General features: G+C 34.3%; 1 protein-coding gene across 1 annotated transcript; it reads left to right on the top strand.

The window, feature by feature from the left end:
* The first annotated feature begins 6,694 nt into the window (after positions 1-6,694).
* LOC133804708 (allene oxide synthase 1, chloroplastic-like) lies at positions 6,695-8,866 on the top strand. Its single transcript, XM_062242851.1, has one exon. The coding sequence runs from the start codon at positions 6,898-6,900 to the stop codon at positions 8,473-8,475; it is 1,578 nt and encodes a 525-aa protein (XP_062098835.1). The 5' UTR covers positions 6,695-6,897; the 3' UTR covers positions 8,476-8,866.
* The last annotated feature ends 5,784 nt before the right edge of the window (positions 8,867-14,650 follow it).

Genomic DNA, 14,650 nt, shown 5'->3' with positions numbered 1-14,650 from the left:
ATACATAGAGTAGTAATATTTTTTCATTAAGAAACTAACCTAGAATAAATTAATTTTTGGAGAGAATTCAGAGTAAGAAAGTGTGTACTATTTTACTTGTTTGTATTTTCTAAGAGTAATTGTTCATAGAGTGTTTGAAAGATTTGTGATAGTTGTCAATAACAAATTGTATTGACTGAGTTTGTATTGTTACTATTCATAACTGATTCGAGTACTCGTGTGTGGACGAGTTCTAGCTGAATGTAGATTCCATATTAGAGTTGAACTAGGATAATTCGTGTTGCTTATGTGAATGTTTTATATTAGTCTCAAACCTTATTGTTGTGATATTCCAACAATAACAATAACACAATAAATATTGATATAGTTTAAAAAAAAAAGAATTGGATTAGATAGGAATGTATAGTTTTTATTACATAATTTTGTTATAAAATTAAAAAGGATGTTGGAAAAATTAATCCTAAAAGCTTAGTTAATCTATTTAGTATGAGATAATTTAATCTTGTTGAACAAGTTGAGATAAATTTATCCTCCATTTCCACATCTTTATATTTATGATTTATCAATAGGAAGAAGGAAAAGAAAATCAAAACTTAATTTGTATCTAATTTTTTCCTTATAGTTTATTATTAGCAAATAATCGAATTATTCATTTTTCTACATCTTTTGTTTTATATTTTTAATCAATTTTAATCCAACATATTGTTAGAGGTAATGGAATGGAAACCTAACATATTTTTATTTCATTCATTTATTTGGTTGTAATTTAAAAATTATAATTTTATTTCAAATATAACCTTTTCACAATATTGAACTATTCCATCTAAAACAAAAACACTCCAACCCATTAAAAAATATTATCGATTTGTTAATTGTATTAAATTTTTTCATATCCCTATTACCATTCTCATTTGGATTGCAAAGTAGGATTGGTGTTTGATACTATGGTCTGTCCTCTACCATTTTATGCCCTTTGTACAACGTTGTTGTCATTTTATGCAAGTAAACAACTCAAAATTTTGAGGTGATTGAAACTTTTTGAACGAAACAAACATCTCATAAATTTTCCAAATCTTTGATTTATCACTATAAATGTCTAATTGATGTTTTGTAACAGGCAAAAGGGTTTGCGGATTTTGAAAATCTAAATGTGATACAAAACTCTATAAATAAGAGCCTTATGTTCACTTGCAAGAAACACAATTTTTATCAATTAGAACACTTGGTTAGAATTCACAAAAAGACTTGATAATTTCATAAAACTATTTCTGTTTGGGAGTTCCCTTAATGCTTAAAGAATATAAAAAAAATAAGTTTTTAGACAAATTAGTAGTACCCACTCCTTTACACTTAAAGTTGCGTGGATGTAAGAGTCTTCTTATTTCTTTTTTCTAGTCTCTATATTTACTTTTCATTATTATTATTTTGAATTGTAACTTTTCTTCTCAAGTTATTTATATTTTTTTGCAATAAAATTGTATTTTATTTAATCAACCACATTGTGACTTGTATCCACTTCTCTAGAATTGTATCTTGATTTCTATTATACTCCACTTAAATATATATTTCTCTTACACATTCTCTAGGTCATGTGAGCAGCTAGTTACTAAGTGGCTAGCTGTGTTTACGACAAGGCAAGAGTAGGTGGAATGTTGTCCTTCTTGAGCCTACTTTGGGACAATATGATTTCTAGCAAGGAGTCAAGACTTTTTTATGATGCCTCTATGAACCTTTTTCCCCAAGCTCCTAATGTACATCTTTTTTCTTTATGTTATATATATATATATATATATAGGCGAATTCTTCGGTCCCTCACAGGGCTCAATCCTTCAGTGTAGGGTCCAATTTTTTGCCAATTGTCCAAATTCTACAGGAGTAAGTCTTTTTTTTCACTTTTGCTTTTGACTTGCAATGACCGGTTGTGTGAACTGGTTGGAAAGTTGTTGATAATGTGGATATAAAAAGTAGGGGCAAAAAAATAATTTCCTGTCCAAAATATATGTACAGTTGAGGACTTGATCGTAAACTTAATATGAATTTGAGAGATATTTACGATTTTGGTAACGTAAGCATTGTGCTTCCGCCAAGTGATTTATATGTTATGTTGAGTGAGACGCAAGAATAACCACGCAAGTAAAACTGATATATATATATATATCATCAATGATTTGAAGCGAAATGTATTTTGTTCATTGTAGTGTTGTGTTTATTGCAGTCCTTTATTATTGTTTTGTTGGATGAGGAACAAAACAGTTAGGCTGGTAGTTTTATTTCAATGGGCTATTTTGAAGTTGTTTTATAAGCATGTACGCAATGAACCAATTCAACTATTATGAATGTCAGTTACTATGTTGTATTGTTAATGCATTTCATGACATGGTTTAACTTACATTTTTTTTATCAATTTGAAAAACAATTTCTTTGTAACATTTTACTAGTTGTTTTTATACGTCACCGTTTTTTTTAGGAATTTCTTTTGTTTTATCAAAAAAATCATGACTGAAATTTTCTATCATTTCCAGTTAATGTTGGCCAACTAATTTCATAGATTAATTAATTCAAATTGAGATATCAATCACAGCAGAACAAAGATATATAACGAGTTATAATATAACCAGAATATATAAAATATTGTCCCGTAACTAATATAGTTGGTGATTTAATCATCCTAAATCACACAAATAAAGCCTTTGCACGTAAATAAAATAGAATAGTCACACTGAACAATTATAAAGTAGCAGTTTTTATTACGGGGTAAGAGTTATGAGTTACGCACTACAACTTTCAAATTACTTATCAACTCTTACTCGATAACGTATCTTCCTAATATATGTATCTGAAAATTTAAAAAAAAATGGTTTTAAAGGCCTCAAAAATCGTAATTTACTTGGCAATTCCCTCATTCCATCTCTTATAGTGATGCATTTATAATACATATCTGAGATGATCAATCCTTAACGTATAATACTGGCATAAGATCATGGATCCTCAAAATTACCATATGAGAGGATCAACTAATTATTGTAGTACTTATTCTCTTCGGTCAAACAACATATATTACAGAGGTTACCCGATGTAAAACGAATTAATATATTATAGAGGTTAAGTGTAGTGATTGACTTACATGAATCGTCTTTGTTGAGTTGAAAATGGAAATGGTGACAGTTGTTGGGACTCTTACATGAAGTGGTGGATGATATATAGACACCATATATATACATATACCTACAAATATAGATTTTTATTCTTTAATGTGTAAAAGGTAGTACATACGTTTTTTTAATGGTAGATATCATCTAGTAATCAACATTCATTTAGAAACCATAAGAGTTGAGAAACACTAGGAGTAATCGGCCATACAGGGTATTAGTCGGTGTTACACAATACATACAAAGTCAAATGGAGAAGACTTGTTAAAACTGAAACCATAACATTTAATATATACATAGAGTATAGTTTGCATTACACATGCAAGAGCCCCTTACACATTGATCAAAAAGCCTTAATCATAGTAGGGGTACACAAAAGAGAAGAGTTTCCATAAGTATGATCCAAAAGACCGTATTATAGCAAAGTGACTTGTAAAGCCATTAAAACTTCAAAAGATACATATTCAGTGATTCCATTGATAGTAAGTGTAGACCAAACTGAGTACATATAACAAAATAGATATCTATTGATTAGGTGGCTTCTGAGTTTGGACGTATAGTGGGTACATGTTGATATAGCCACTCCGGAGTTCATCGATCGCGGCTGCCACAACTTCCATTTCCTTTCTCCAGGCCATCTTTGTTGCAACCGACTTCTCTTTCAGCTCTAATACCACCATCTTGATGGACTGTAGGTCAGACTTAAGGAGAGTGTTCTGGATGTTGGACACATTGTATCTCCTCTCCCATTCGTTCCGCTCGGTGGCCAGCCTGACGTTGTCATGCACAATTCGGTTAATGTATTACATTTGCTCAAGATGATTGTCATCAAACGACGGGAAGTTAACAATGTTATTCATTGGGAAAGGTGTGGAGTCCATTTTAGAGAGAAAAAGAGGATAGACAAGTATACATGTAGGGTGGTGGAGATTGAATTGAGGTCAACATGATCCATACACACATATATATACATATAGAAAACACAAGCATGGAGGAGTGGATCAAGTAAGTGTAAGGTGAGGTCTTCTTGTAAATGGTGGAGTAGTTAATGCACTGTCACTTATCAAAAATAGGGTTGCACATCAGTCAAAATTACATAAAGTATGCTATTATTAGAAACATAAGGAAGCAGTCACGTATTACGTGGGGAGAATTAGAATTTGCGTTTCAGCACGTCATGGTCACGTGAGTTGTGAGTGGTATTACGTGGGAGGACCTTTGGGAGCACAGTACCTGAGAAAAATAAGAATGGAGACAGAATTGACTTCCATTTTGACGTTTTTTTTCATGTATTTTGACTTCCATTTTGACGGAATTGCTATTATAATTTCTCTCAAACAAAAATTCAAACATGAGGTGGTCACCATTATATATGATTGGGCACTGAATACTCGAGTGCACCATTAAAAAAAAAATGAAGCCAAACAAAATTTGTTGCCTAAATAGCTAATGCCCAAAACATATTGAGTAAATGTGCTATAAGAACTTACCCGAAGAACTCGACACAAAGATGCAGGGATTTATGCTTTACGTCAGAAAAGTGGGCACTCGGTCCTTCAAACTCACGGCAAACAACATCGCATGTAGAATCAAACACCTCCAAACCACGCCGGAAAAAATTATCAAGCTCAATCGAAATCCCCACTACTCCAAACAAAAAAATCTACCCCGAATTCATCAGGGAGAAAAATGGACTAAATGGGAGGGAATTTTCCTTCCAAACAGTTATTGTTTGGGTTTGGATGAACTTTTCCTTTTGAATGGAGAAGAATGGCCTAAACGGGCGAAGACACGAATCAAACAAAAAAAAAGGTGACCGGTTACTAAGGGGTGACTAAGGGCATAACGGTACTTTGACACCCAATAAACTCAGCAACTAAATCTGACCATCAATTTTCTAAAACAATAAATCCAAAGGCTCAAAATCAACACAGGACTAAGTCCTTCAAAACAAACTGAGGGATGGAAGAATTGCCCATATATATATATATATATATATATATGGTGTTGCATCTTCTTTTTTTTTTTCTTTTTCTTATCTCTTTATATTTAAAATTAATATTTTTTTAAAAAATAAAATATTTAAATAATATATATTTTTGAGGAACATGATAAAGAAACCATCGAGAGCTCTTAAAAAAATCAACCAAATGTTTTAATAATTCTTTGGCACTTTCTTATGCCACACTCCAAATAAGTAATAGGCTAATAGGTCCACCATTCTAAATATTATTTAAAAAATGATAAACTTTTCAAAACGAAAAATATGTTTGGTCGGATTATTTATTTATTTTAGAGAACATTTTTAATCGGATTTGTTTTCCTAAATTTGAATTTTCTGATTAAGAAAATCAGAAGCCAACTACAAGACATAAAAAATAATAATAAAAGTCTCAGCAGAAAAGTATCCTCCTGTCCTCGTGTCTCTCATTATATGAATATTCAAAGTCATCATTTTATTACAAATTTGAAGAACGTGGTTTAGAATTTGAACAGCCGACCATTATTTGCAATTGTTTCTATTTTTTCTTTAAAAGAAATTATTTTTGTTTATTTTCCTAAAAACAAATAAATTACTGCAAAACAAAAATTATGCTTCCGTCCAAGGCAGCCGACAACATGCAAAATTAAAATCTCATAAAACTAAAATTAAAGCACACCTTCCACGATCCTTTTTCATTATAATAACAAGAAGGGATATTTTACCAGAAAGTACCTATCCAAATTATATTTTTAGCTGCAAAAGTACATTTTGTTTGCGGATAATTAAGTATAATAGTCAATTTTTATCATTTTAAGTTTAATTATTAAACGTAGGCGAAAATACATAATTTAATTATATTTGTTGCAAAAATACTTTATTAAAAAATATTTGTTGCAAAAATACTTTATTAAAAAATATTTGTGATGAAAGTACTAAATTTAAAAGATATTTGCATCGAAAGTACTAAATTTATAAGTAAATTTGATGCAATAATAGCAGATTTAATGACGAAACAAATAGATATACTAAGCTGCACCAAAATATAAATGGAATATACTTTTGCTACAAGGAAAAAATGACTTAGAAACTTAGGTGTCACAAACAATAATTTAAAGGATTTATATATTTTTGGACTTTGTGATTTTTTTTATTATTTGTTTGGACTATGTGTTTTGACAAATTATTTTTTGGACCCTATGTTTTGTAAAATAGTTAAAATAGAACCCTAAACCCGATTTTAGTCAATGTTTTCTCAACTAAAATTACAAATAATTTACCAAACTAACAATTCAGAATAAAAATAAAATCATTCTGCTTAAAAACTGTGTTGTTATATTCAATTTTTTCTTTATCAAAATTGAGTTTAGAGTTCTATTTTAACCATTTTACAAAACATAGAATCCAAAAAGTAATTTGTCAAAATATAGAGTCCAAACAAATAATGAGACAAAACATAATGTTAAAAAAAAAATATAATATCTGATTTAAAAGTATTTTCGGAGGAAATATCACTAATAATGATCAACTACTAAAAAAAGTCCTTTTTTGCTGGTGCACTATTATAAATATAGCAATCAAGGTTGAGACTCTCAACCCTTCTTATCAACTCAATAATTTTCTTTATTGATAAAATAAAAAAAAATCCTCATTCCTATTTTTACTTCACTCTATTTTTCCTCACATACCCTTCATCCTTCTTCCTCAATAAAATAAATAAATAAAGCTCGTCACCGTCGCCGACTTAGAGCTCTTAAACACTCACAAATGGCATCCACTTCTCTTGCTTTCCCTTCTTTACAACCGCAGTTTGGATTATCCAGAAAACATAGTAACAGTTCTAACCGCCGACGTCTCGTTGTTCTTCCAATCTCTGCCTCCGTTTCCGAGAAACCTTCTGTTCCCGTTCAACCGCCCAAAGTTCCGGCCACCGCTTCCAACAAACTTCCCACTAGAAAAATCCCAGGAAACTATGGTCTCCCTTTTATTGGTCCAATTTTTGATCGGTTGGACTTTTTTTATAATCAAGGAAGAAACGAGTTCTTCAAATCGCGGGTCCAGAAATACCAGTCAACGGTTTTCAGAACCAATATGCCTCCAGGTCCATTTATCGCTTCCAACCCTCGTGTCGTCGTCTTACTCGACGGAAAGAGTTTTCCGGTTCTGTTTGACGTCAGCAAGGTTGAAAAGAAGGACCTTTTCACAGGAACGTATATGCCCTCCACTGAACTCACGGGCGGTTACAGAATCCTATCGTATCTGGACCCGTCGGAGCCCAAACACGCCAAGCTTAAGAGCCTTCTCTTCTTCATGCTCAAGGCTCGTCGCGACATGGTGATTCCAGAGTTCCATTCCACTTACACGGAGCTTTTCGAGACCTTAGAAAGTGATCTTGCCGCTAAAGGGAAGACCAACTTCGGCGACGCCAACGATCAGGCCGCGTTTAAGTTTTTGGGTCGGGCTCTGTACGGGGTTAACCCGGCCGATACTAAACTCGGATCCGACGGTCCAAAGTTGATCCAGAAATGGGTGGTGTTCAATCTTCACCCCATTCTCGTTTTGGGTCTTCCCAAACTGATTGAAGAACTGGCGATCCACAGCTTCCGACTCCCATCATTCTTGGTGAAATCCGATTACCAGAGACTCTACGATTACTTCTACGAAGCAGGGAGTTACGTCCTTGACGAAGCCGAGAAAATGGAAATCTCGAGAGAAGAAGCATGTCATAATTTGATATTCGCCACGTGCTTTAATACCTTTGGCGGAATGAAGATCCTCTTCCCCAATATGCTCAAGTCGATCGGACGATCCGGGATCAAACTCCACACCCAATTGGCCAAAGAGATCAGAGACGCTGTCAAATCCAACGGAGGGAAAGTTACGATGGCTGCCATGGAACAGATGCCCTTGATGAAGTCCGTCGTGTACGAATCATTCCGAATCGAACCACCAGTCCCGTTGCAGTACGGAAAAGCCAAGAAGGATCTGGTGATCGAGAGCCACGACGCTGCTTTTGAGGTCAAAGAAGGAGAAATGTTATTCGGGTTCCAACCGTTTGCGACCAAAGACCCGAAGATATTCGACCGACCCGAGGAGTTCGTTCCGGATCGGTTCGTGGGCGAGGGCGAGAAGCTTTTAAAGTACGTGCTCTGGTCAAACGGGCCCGAAACAGAGTCTCCCTCGGTGGACAACAAGCAGTGTGCTGGGAAGGACTTCGTGGTGATGTTCGCGAGGCTGTTCGTGGTTGAGTTATTTCTTCGTTACGACTCTTTCGATGTCGAAGTAGGAACTTCACCGTTGGGGGCTGCCATTACTTTGACTTCACTGAAAAGAGCAAGCTTCTGAGTTTTGGAGAGTTCTTTCATCTACGATCCCACCCACCCGGTGACCCCTATCGTATCACACCAGTGATTTTTTCTGTTATTTTCAGGGGTAAAGTTGCCAAAATAAAAAATAAAAAATAAAAAATAAAAATAAAAAATCTTTAGTGGAGGATTAGAGGTGGGGTCAGCGTGGTCCACTTCTGTAGTGGACTTTTAATTTCACGACGACGATGATGATGAGATATATGTACGCTGTTACATCTTCTTATGTTTCTCTTTTTAAATTATATCAGTATATCTTAGCTAACCCTATTCCCACCATATGGTATAGTATAAGGGAATATCTCTGTCTTTTGTATATTTTTTTTTCTTTCAGTAATGTATTATTCATCTGACGCCTTAGATTTGCTTTACATATTCTTTTCTCTTACCAAACTTTGTTAATTCTTCAAAACTGTGCATGTAAAATAAAAGTCACTACTCTCTTTTATTAAACATTGCACATATACTTTTTAACTAAATATTTGGAACTTTTTAATGTCTGAAAATGTTTTACAATTAAGGTTAAAGTAAATTAAATAAATCAAACAATCTTTCTTAAATCACACAAATTTTCCTTAAAAAAAAGTCACACAAATTTAAAAAAAAAAAATTTATAATTTTTTTCCACAATCCAAATATTCATTATCTTCTTATCTTTCAGTCCTTCTCATTCAACATCTCTATCCTCATTCAACTCCAGAAATCTAAAATCCACAAATTAACTCAAACACAAACCCAAGGTCCACAATGACACTAGAGAAAAATTTGTCTACTTTGACAACATATCGCCGCTATAAAACTCATAAAATGAAAAAATTATTAAAAAAAAAAGTTTGGTGTAAAAGCTCTCACGAAAGCTAATTTATTTATTTATTAACCTATAGGTGTCTTAAAATTTTGGAGGTAATGCATAACACCAAAATTAAGTACTAATTTTCTTTTAAAATTATTCTTTAGCAATATCGTGGCTATAGACTTGCAAAATTTTTTGTAGGGAAATAAATGCTAGATAATGAACCACAAAAACATTAATTTTCAGATACTTTATAAGTCAAAATATTTTAGCTTAATTAAAATGGTGTGTTAAATTATTAGCGACAACATTGGCTACCTATTGTCGTCGTTATAGTTTTGGGGATATTACCCTCATAGCAGCCTTCTTCTTCCTTTGAGAGAAATAGAGATCTTGGACTACTGTCCTTCCTTTCGATTGGCGTCTCTCCTCCATCAATAGACCAAGCTCTTTCCCACATCGCATGTGGTGTCGTTTCGTCTTCTCCCCCGTGCGCTGCCTGCTCTGATTTTCCCAAGAGGTAAGGAATTTTTAAAAACTTTTTTTTGTTAAAAAAATGGATTTGAGATTTTTTTTAATTATAATTTTGCAGCGCCTCGACTATCTCATGCTATCATCGCTTGAGTGCACCTTGTAGTCACCATCCCTGCCTCCCAACACCAATAGTATGTAGGGCTCGCAAGTTAAGATAGCTCTTTTTTTTTTATATAGGACTAATTATGGAATACACCATAAAACAAAAAAAAAAAATCTAAATATACGGTAAATTATTTCAAATATACGTTTATTTAAAGTAAAAGAAGAAAGTGCAGTATAATGTGTGTAGAAACTTCTCCCTTCTTCTCTTTCCCTATGTTATCTCTCTACTTTTCTCTCTCATTCTCTTTATCTTCTCCATTTTCTCAGTCAGTTCTCGCCATTTTTCTCAGTGATCTAACCATTTGTACTCCTCCATGGTGCCATTTTCATTGGTTTGAGCTTAATTATTTGGGTTTCAAGATTCCTTCTCTTGATTTTCATTTTTATTTTCGATTATTTGGGGTTCAATTCTCATTGAGTATAACTAATATTTTTTATGGTTTGTTGGTGCATCATGTTCTAATCTTCGCTTCAATTTGATATGTTTAGTCTTTGTGGATTTTTTGTTTAAATATATTATTTCTGTAGCGACCTGTTACATATTTGTAAAGTATGTTTTTTTGATAATGACAAGTTTGCTTTCATTTCTTTTTTGGTATTTGATATTATGTTTTAGAATATATTCATTCCCCTGTAACGATATGCTATATATGTGTGTTGTTGATATATGCAGCTTTCTAGTTGGGGCTAGCAAAGGAGATACTCTGTTTTGATGTTGGGGCGTTGTGATACCTTATGCGACTTAGTGATTGTGTTTCTACGAGTTAGCTTGCTTTGATTGTGATATTTCATGGCTTGCTTTGATTCTATAATTGTTTGTAAAATGTTGCTAGTTGGTACGGTAGTTTGATTATATTTTTTTCGATGTAAGAGATAAATTTATACATTACAACTCTTTTTTAATCTATATTACGGTTTCGTAACAATATGTTACAAACATATTCTGGTTTTGTAAAGATTTGTTACAAATTTGTTAATATGTTTTATACATTTTTGTAGTTACAGTATATTAACTCTTAACAAATCTGTTAATAATTTTGTTGTTCTGTAATGATCTGTTTCAAGTTTGTTAATACCTATTATGAATTTGTAACGATCAATTACAAGTTTGTTAATGTGTTTCTAGTCACAGTACTTCAAATCTTAACATATTTGTTCAATATAAAATTTAGTTACATTTTAACAATGGCAAAATTTTATTTTTTAAAAATTATATAATTAACAAAGGAAAGTTGTCACCAATATTTATGAGCATAAACACTTTTTATATTTTATAGTTGTTTTATGTGTCTCTATCTGTACAATTAAACCGAAGCAAGACAAGTATAGAAAAATATTGATAAAACCCAGCACAAGACCAATGATGTAAATTGTAACGCCCTAAAATCCAGGGACCGTTACGGTGTGCCTTGTAAACAGTGCTAAACTCGCTAATCGAGTCATTTGGCTAAAATCGTGTAACTAAGTATGATTAGCGGTTTAGGGATTAAAAATTTTGGTTAAAATATAATGTTTCATTAGAACGTTTATTATATACATTAGGATCCCAAAAATATAATTTAGAGGTCTATTACAAGAAAATATTTACAACTAGCCGATCTAGGCGGAAAAATAGGGTTTAACCCTAGTTCCTCTCCTTCAAACCTCGACTGTGGCGGTCGAGCAGCTGCATATGTACACATCGTCACCTAAGCTCTCCAACTCAAGGATGGTCCAGCTTTTTTTTGCCTTTACCTGCACCACATAGCACCCGTGAGCCGAAGCCCAGCAAGAAAACTCAATGTGCTCATGAACAGTCATATAATGACATCAAATCATAAGGCACACGCCTAGCAAATATAACCCTATTCAAGCAGGCAAAAAAATTCACGAAATGATGGGTATCCAGGATAGAGAATCCTGCCCTCCTGAATGGATGACTATCAAGTCAATCTCAATCAGATAAGTGATAACACTGGTGGTTCCGGTAACCATACCGGGCTTATAGCCCTGCATAGAAGAGTGACAGTTGTAATATTTACTAAGGTGGGTTCCCTTCCTAATAGCTATGTGACGATAGGGTCACCGGGGCTTTACAAATAAGTGAACCTTTCACTAGCTTAAACATGATAGGTGCATGATGACTAGTCACCAACATAACCTACCTTATGACCATAGAGTCATAACCATGGGATTCCGCTCCCTAGCCATGTGACAAGCAGTCACCTAGGCCTTTGGCCCTGGCTTTGAGTAACTAGCCTAGACTAGTCAAGCGCTTTTGATGTTCATCGACCTTAAGGTCGGTCCAGCATCAATGCTCCCAGAGTCATTCAATGCTGATATCGATTAGATCTAATCTTTTTATCGGCCCTGCGTTCACGATGCTTATGCCGTTTTCGGCTCTTAGGTCAGTGATGCGCGACCAGTGCCGTCCCTGACTAGTCAGTGCCATACACAAGTAAGCAATGCTACCAAACATATATAATATGTAAAATATCCTAATACAGGGCATTCAGTATGCTTACTTAACAATTGCTAGCATAATTAGGACCATGCATAAACACAGAGGCTCAAGCTCTGAACGATTTCATATTCAATATTCACAGCATGCCCGATCACATGTTTCTTGTGCAACACATGCATCACATTTAATCATTTGACATGCCTCAACAATAACTATGCATGCCACATTTAAACATCCAACATGCATCAAGAATAACCATGCATGTCATATATGCACAGGGTGCAGTTTTCTTACCTTTGGCCACGCACAGGTTACCAATAAATGAGCCACAAGCACGATCCCGATTACAAGTCTCTAGTGATAACCTAGTCACAACCACAAATGGTGATCCAATGAGTTCAAGTTCTAAAACCAATCCCGGAACCAAAACCTAGCCTCCAAGACATCAAACCCCACCAATCCAGGTAGTAGGAATGATCCCAAGCCCTAAAACCAAGTTCCCGAGGTCAAAACACCCAAACGGCCTCAACACCCTGCCTGAGCTGCGGCCCTAGCACCTTGAGCCGCGACCCCCAGCCATCCCAGGAGCAAGGGCCACGACGCCCCTCACACAGGGCCGCAACGCTCAGTAAGGCCAAAGTGCCTCCACCTACTTCTTCGAACTAGGGTCGCGGCCTCCCACCCAGAACAAGCCATAACCCTGATTTTAACCTTTTAAAACCTCCTAAAAACATACCTAAACACCTCCAAATCCAAAAATCAAAGTTCCCAAACATCCCCATGATCCAAAACCCATAAAACCCAAGCTTCAAATCTAACAAAAACTCAGCAAAACACAAAGTCCAATTCGAGCTTAAAAACTTAAAACTTAAAACTTGAATTACCTCCAATTGAGTTGATTCCAACTAAATACTTCAACTAATAAGCTTCTAATCTTTCCTAGGATCGCTATGCCTCAATCATCGCTTGATTCCGACTCCTAGAACTCAAGTTATCTTCAAAAATGCGATCGAGAGACAAAAATGGAACTTTGAGGGAGAGAGAGCGTACAAAACGTTCTTTTACTCTTTTAAAAGATTACTTCAAGCTTAAGTAGCCTCAACCAAATCCTAATACTCGGGGTCCCGAAAACACTCCCGGGGACAAAATAGTCAAAACCTCAAGAATTTCCCCCTGATCTTACTAACTCCCAATTTATCACCAAATATTTATTCCCATTACCTAATAACCTGGTAATGCTCTAAATACCCATTGACTCACTCCGAGTCAAGAATAAATCTCGTTGTGACTTTCCCACTAGCTTACCTCCTAGGATCGTCTCGTGCTGGGTAACCCTGGCATAACCAAATAATAATAAAGCACCACACACATACCACATATATGCCAAATATGCCCGAAATGGCCAAAATATTAAAGTCACTCAATTACTTAGAAATGAGTTCACATGCATATTTAATACACCTAAACATGTATATTATAATTTATTAACACAATAAATCAATTATGGTCCTCCCGGCCTCCTAATCAAGGTCTTAAAACTTATTAGGAAATTCGAGGCATTACATAAATGATGGTTACAATATCATAACAATTTGTTTCAGGTGAAGAACTTTGGTGTAGCTTGGGAATTGCAGGCATGCTTTTTTTGAACGACCGTTAGTTGCTGTAAACTCTGAGCTTTTAGTTTTTTAGCAGCCTTCGTTGGATTAATCTCAGGCGCAGCTTCATCTTGTAGTTGTTGTGGGTTTGTGTTTATTATTCTCAGAAATATAGATTTGGGAAGATATTTACCGTGTATTTAGTGTAATTTGGGGTGGGCTTTAATGTATAATGGGCAGGAGTGATTCCACTGTAAAAATGTAATTAATTGTAGTTACCGTATATTTAGAACTTTTTTTTGTAGTTTACTGTATATTTGTAAATCTCCATTTTTTATATATGAAAAGGCCCTAAATTTTTTAAAATACCATTTTATATGGAATATTTTATCACAATATCACATTTTTTATTGGGTACCTATAAAATTAGTGCCGACCCTAAAAGTAAGTATATATATTTTTTGTTTTTAATTATTATGTTAACTAGAAAACATAACCGCGTTTCGCAGAGTTTTTTGTAATTATTAAAAAACATACATATTTTAAAATATTTTTTGGGAGATTGTATAGCAAAGATTCATTTTCACTCTACTTGTACAACATACTCTTTATATGAAAACGTGAGGGCGTCTTGACCACAATTTTTTCATAAGTATGTTCATTGTATAGCAAACATCTTGCA

The sequence above is a fragment of the Humulus lupulus genome, chromosome X, assembly GCF_963169125.1.
Source record: "Humulus lupulus chromosome X, drHumLupu1.1, whole genome shotgun sequence".
Classification (NCBI taxonomy): Eukaryota; Viridiplantae; Streptophyta; class Magnoliopsida; order Rosales; family Cannabaceae; genus Humulus; species Humulus lupulus.
Note: the sequence above shows the minus strand (reverse complement) of the source record. Positions and strands in the feature narration are given on the sequence as shown.

What these genes read in the sequence shown, in the direction of transcription:
- LOC133804708 (XM_062242851.1), top strand. Translation starts at nt 6,898, where the DNA reads ATGGCATCCACTTCTCTTGCTTTCCCTTCTTTACAACCGCAGTTTGGA.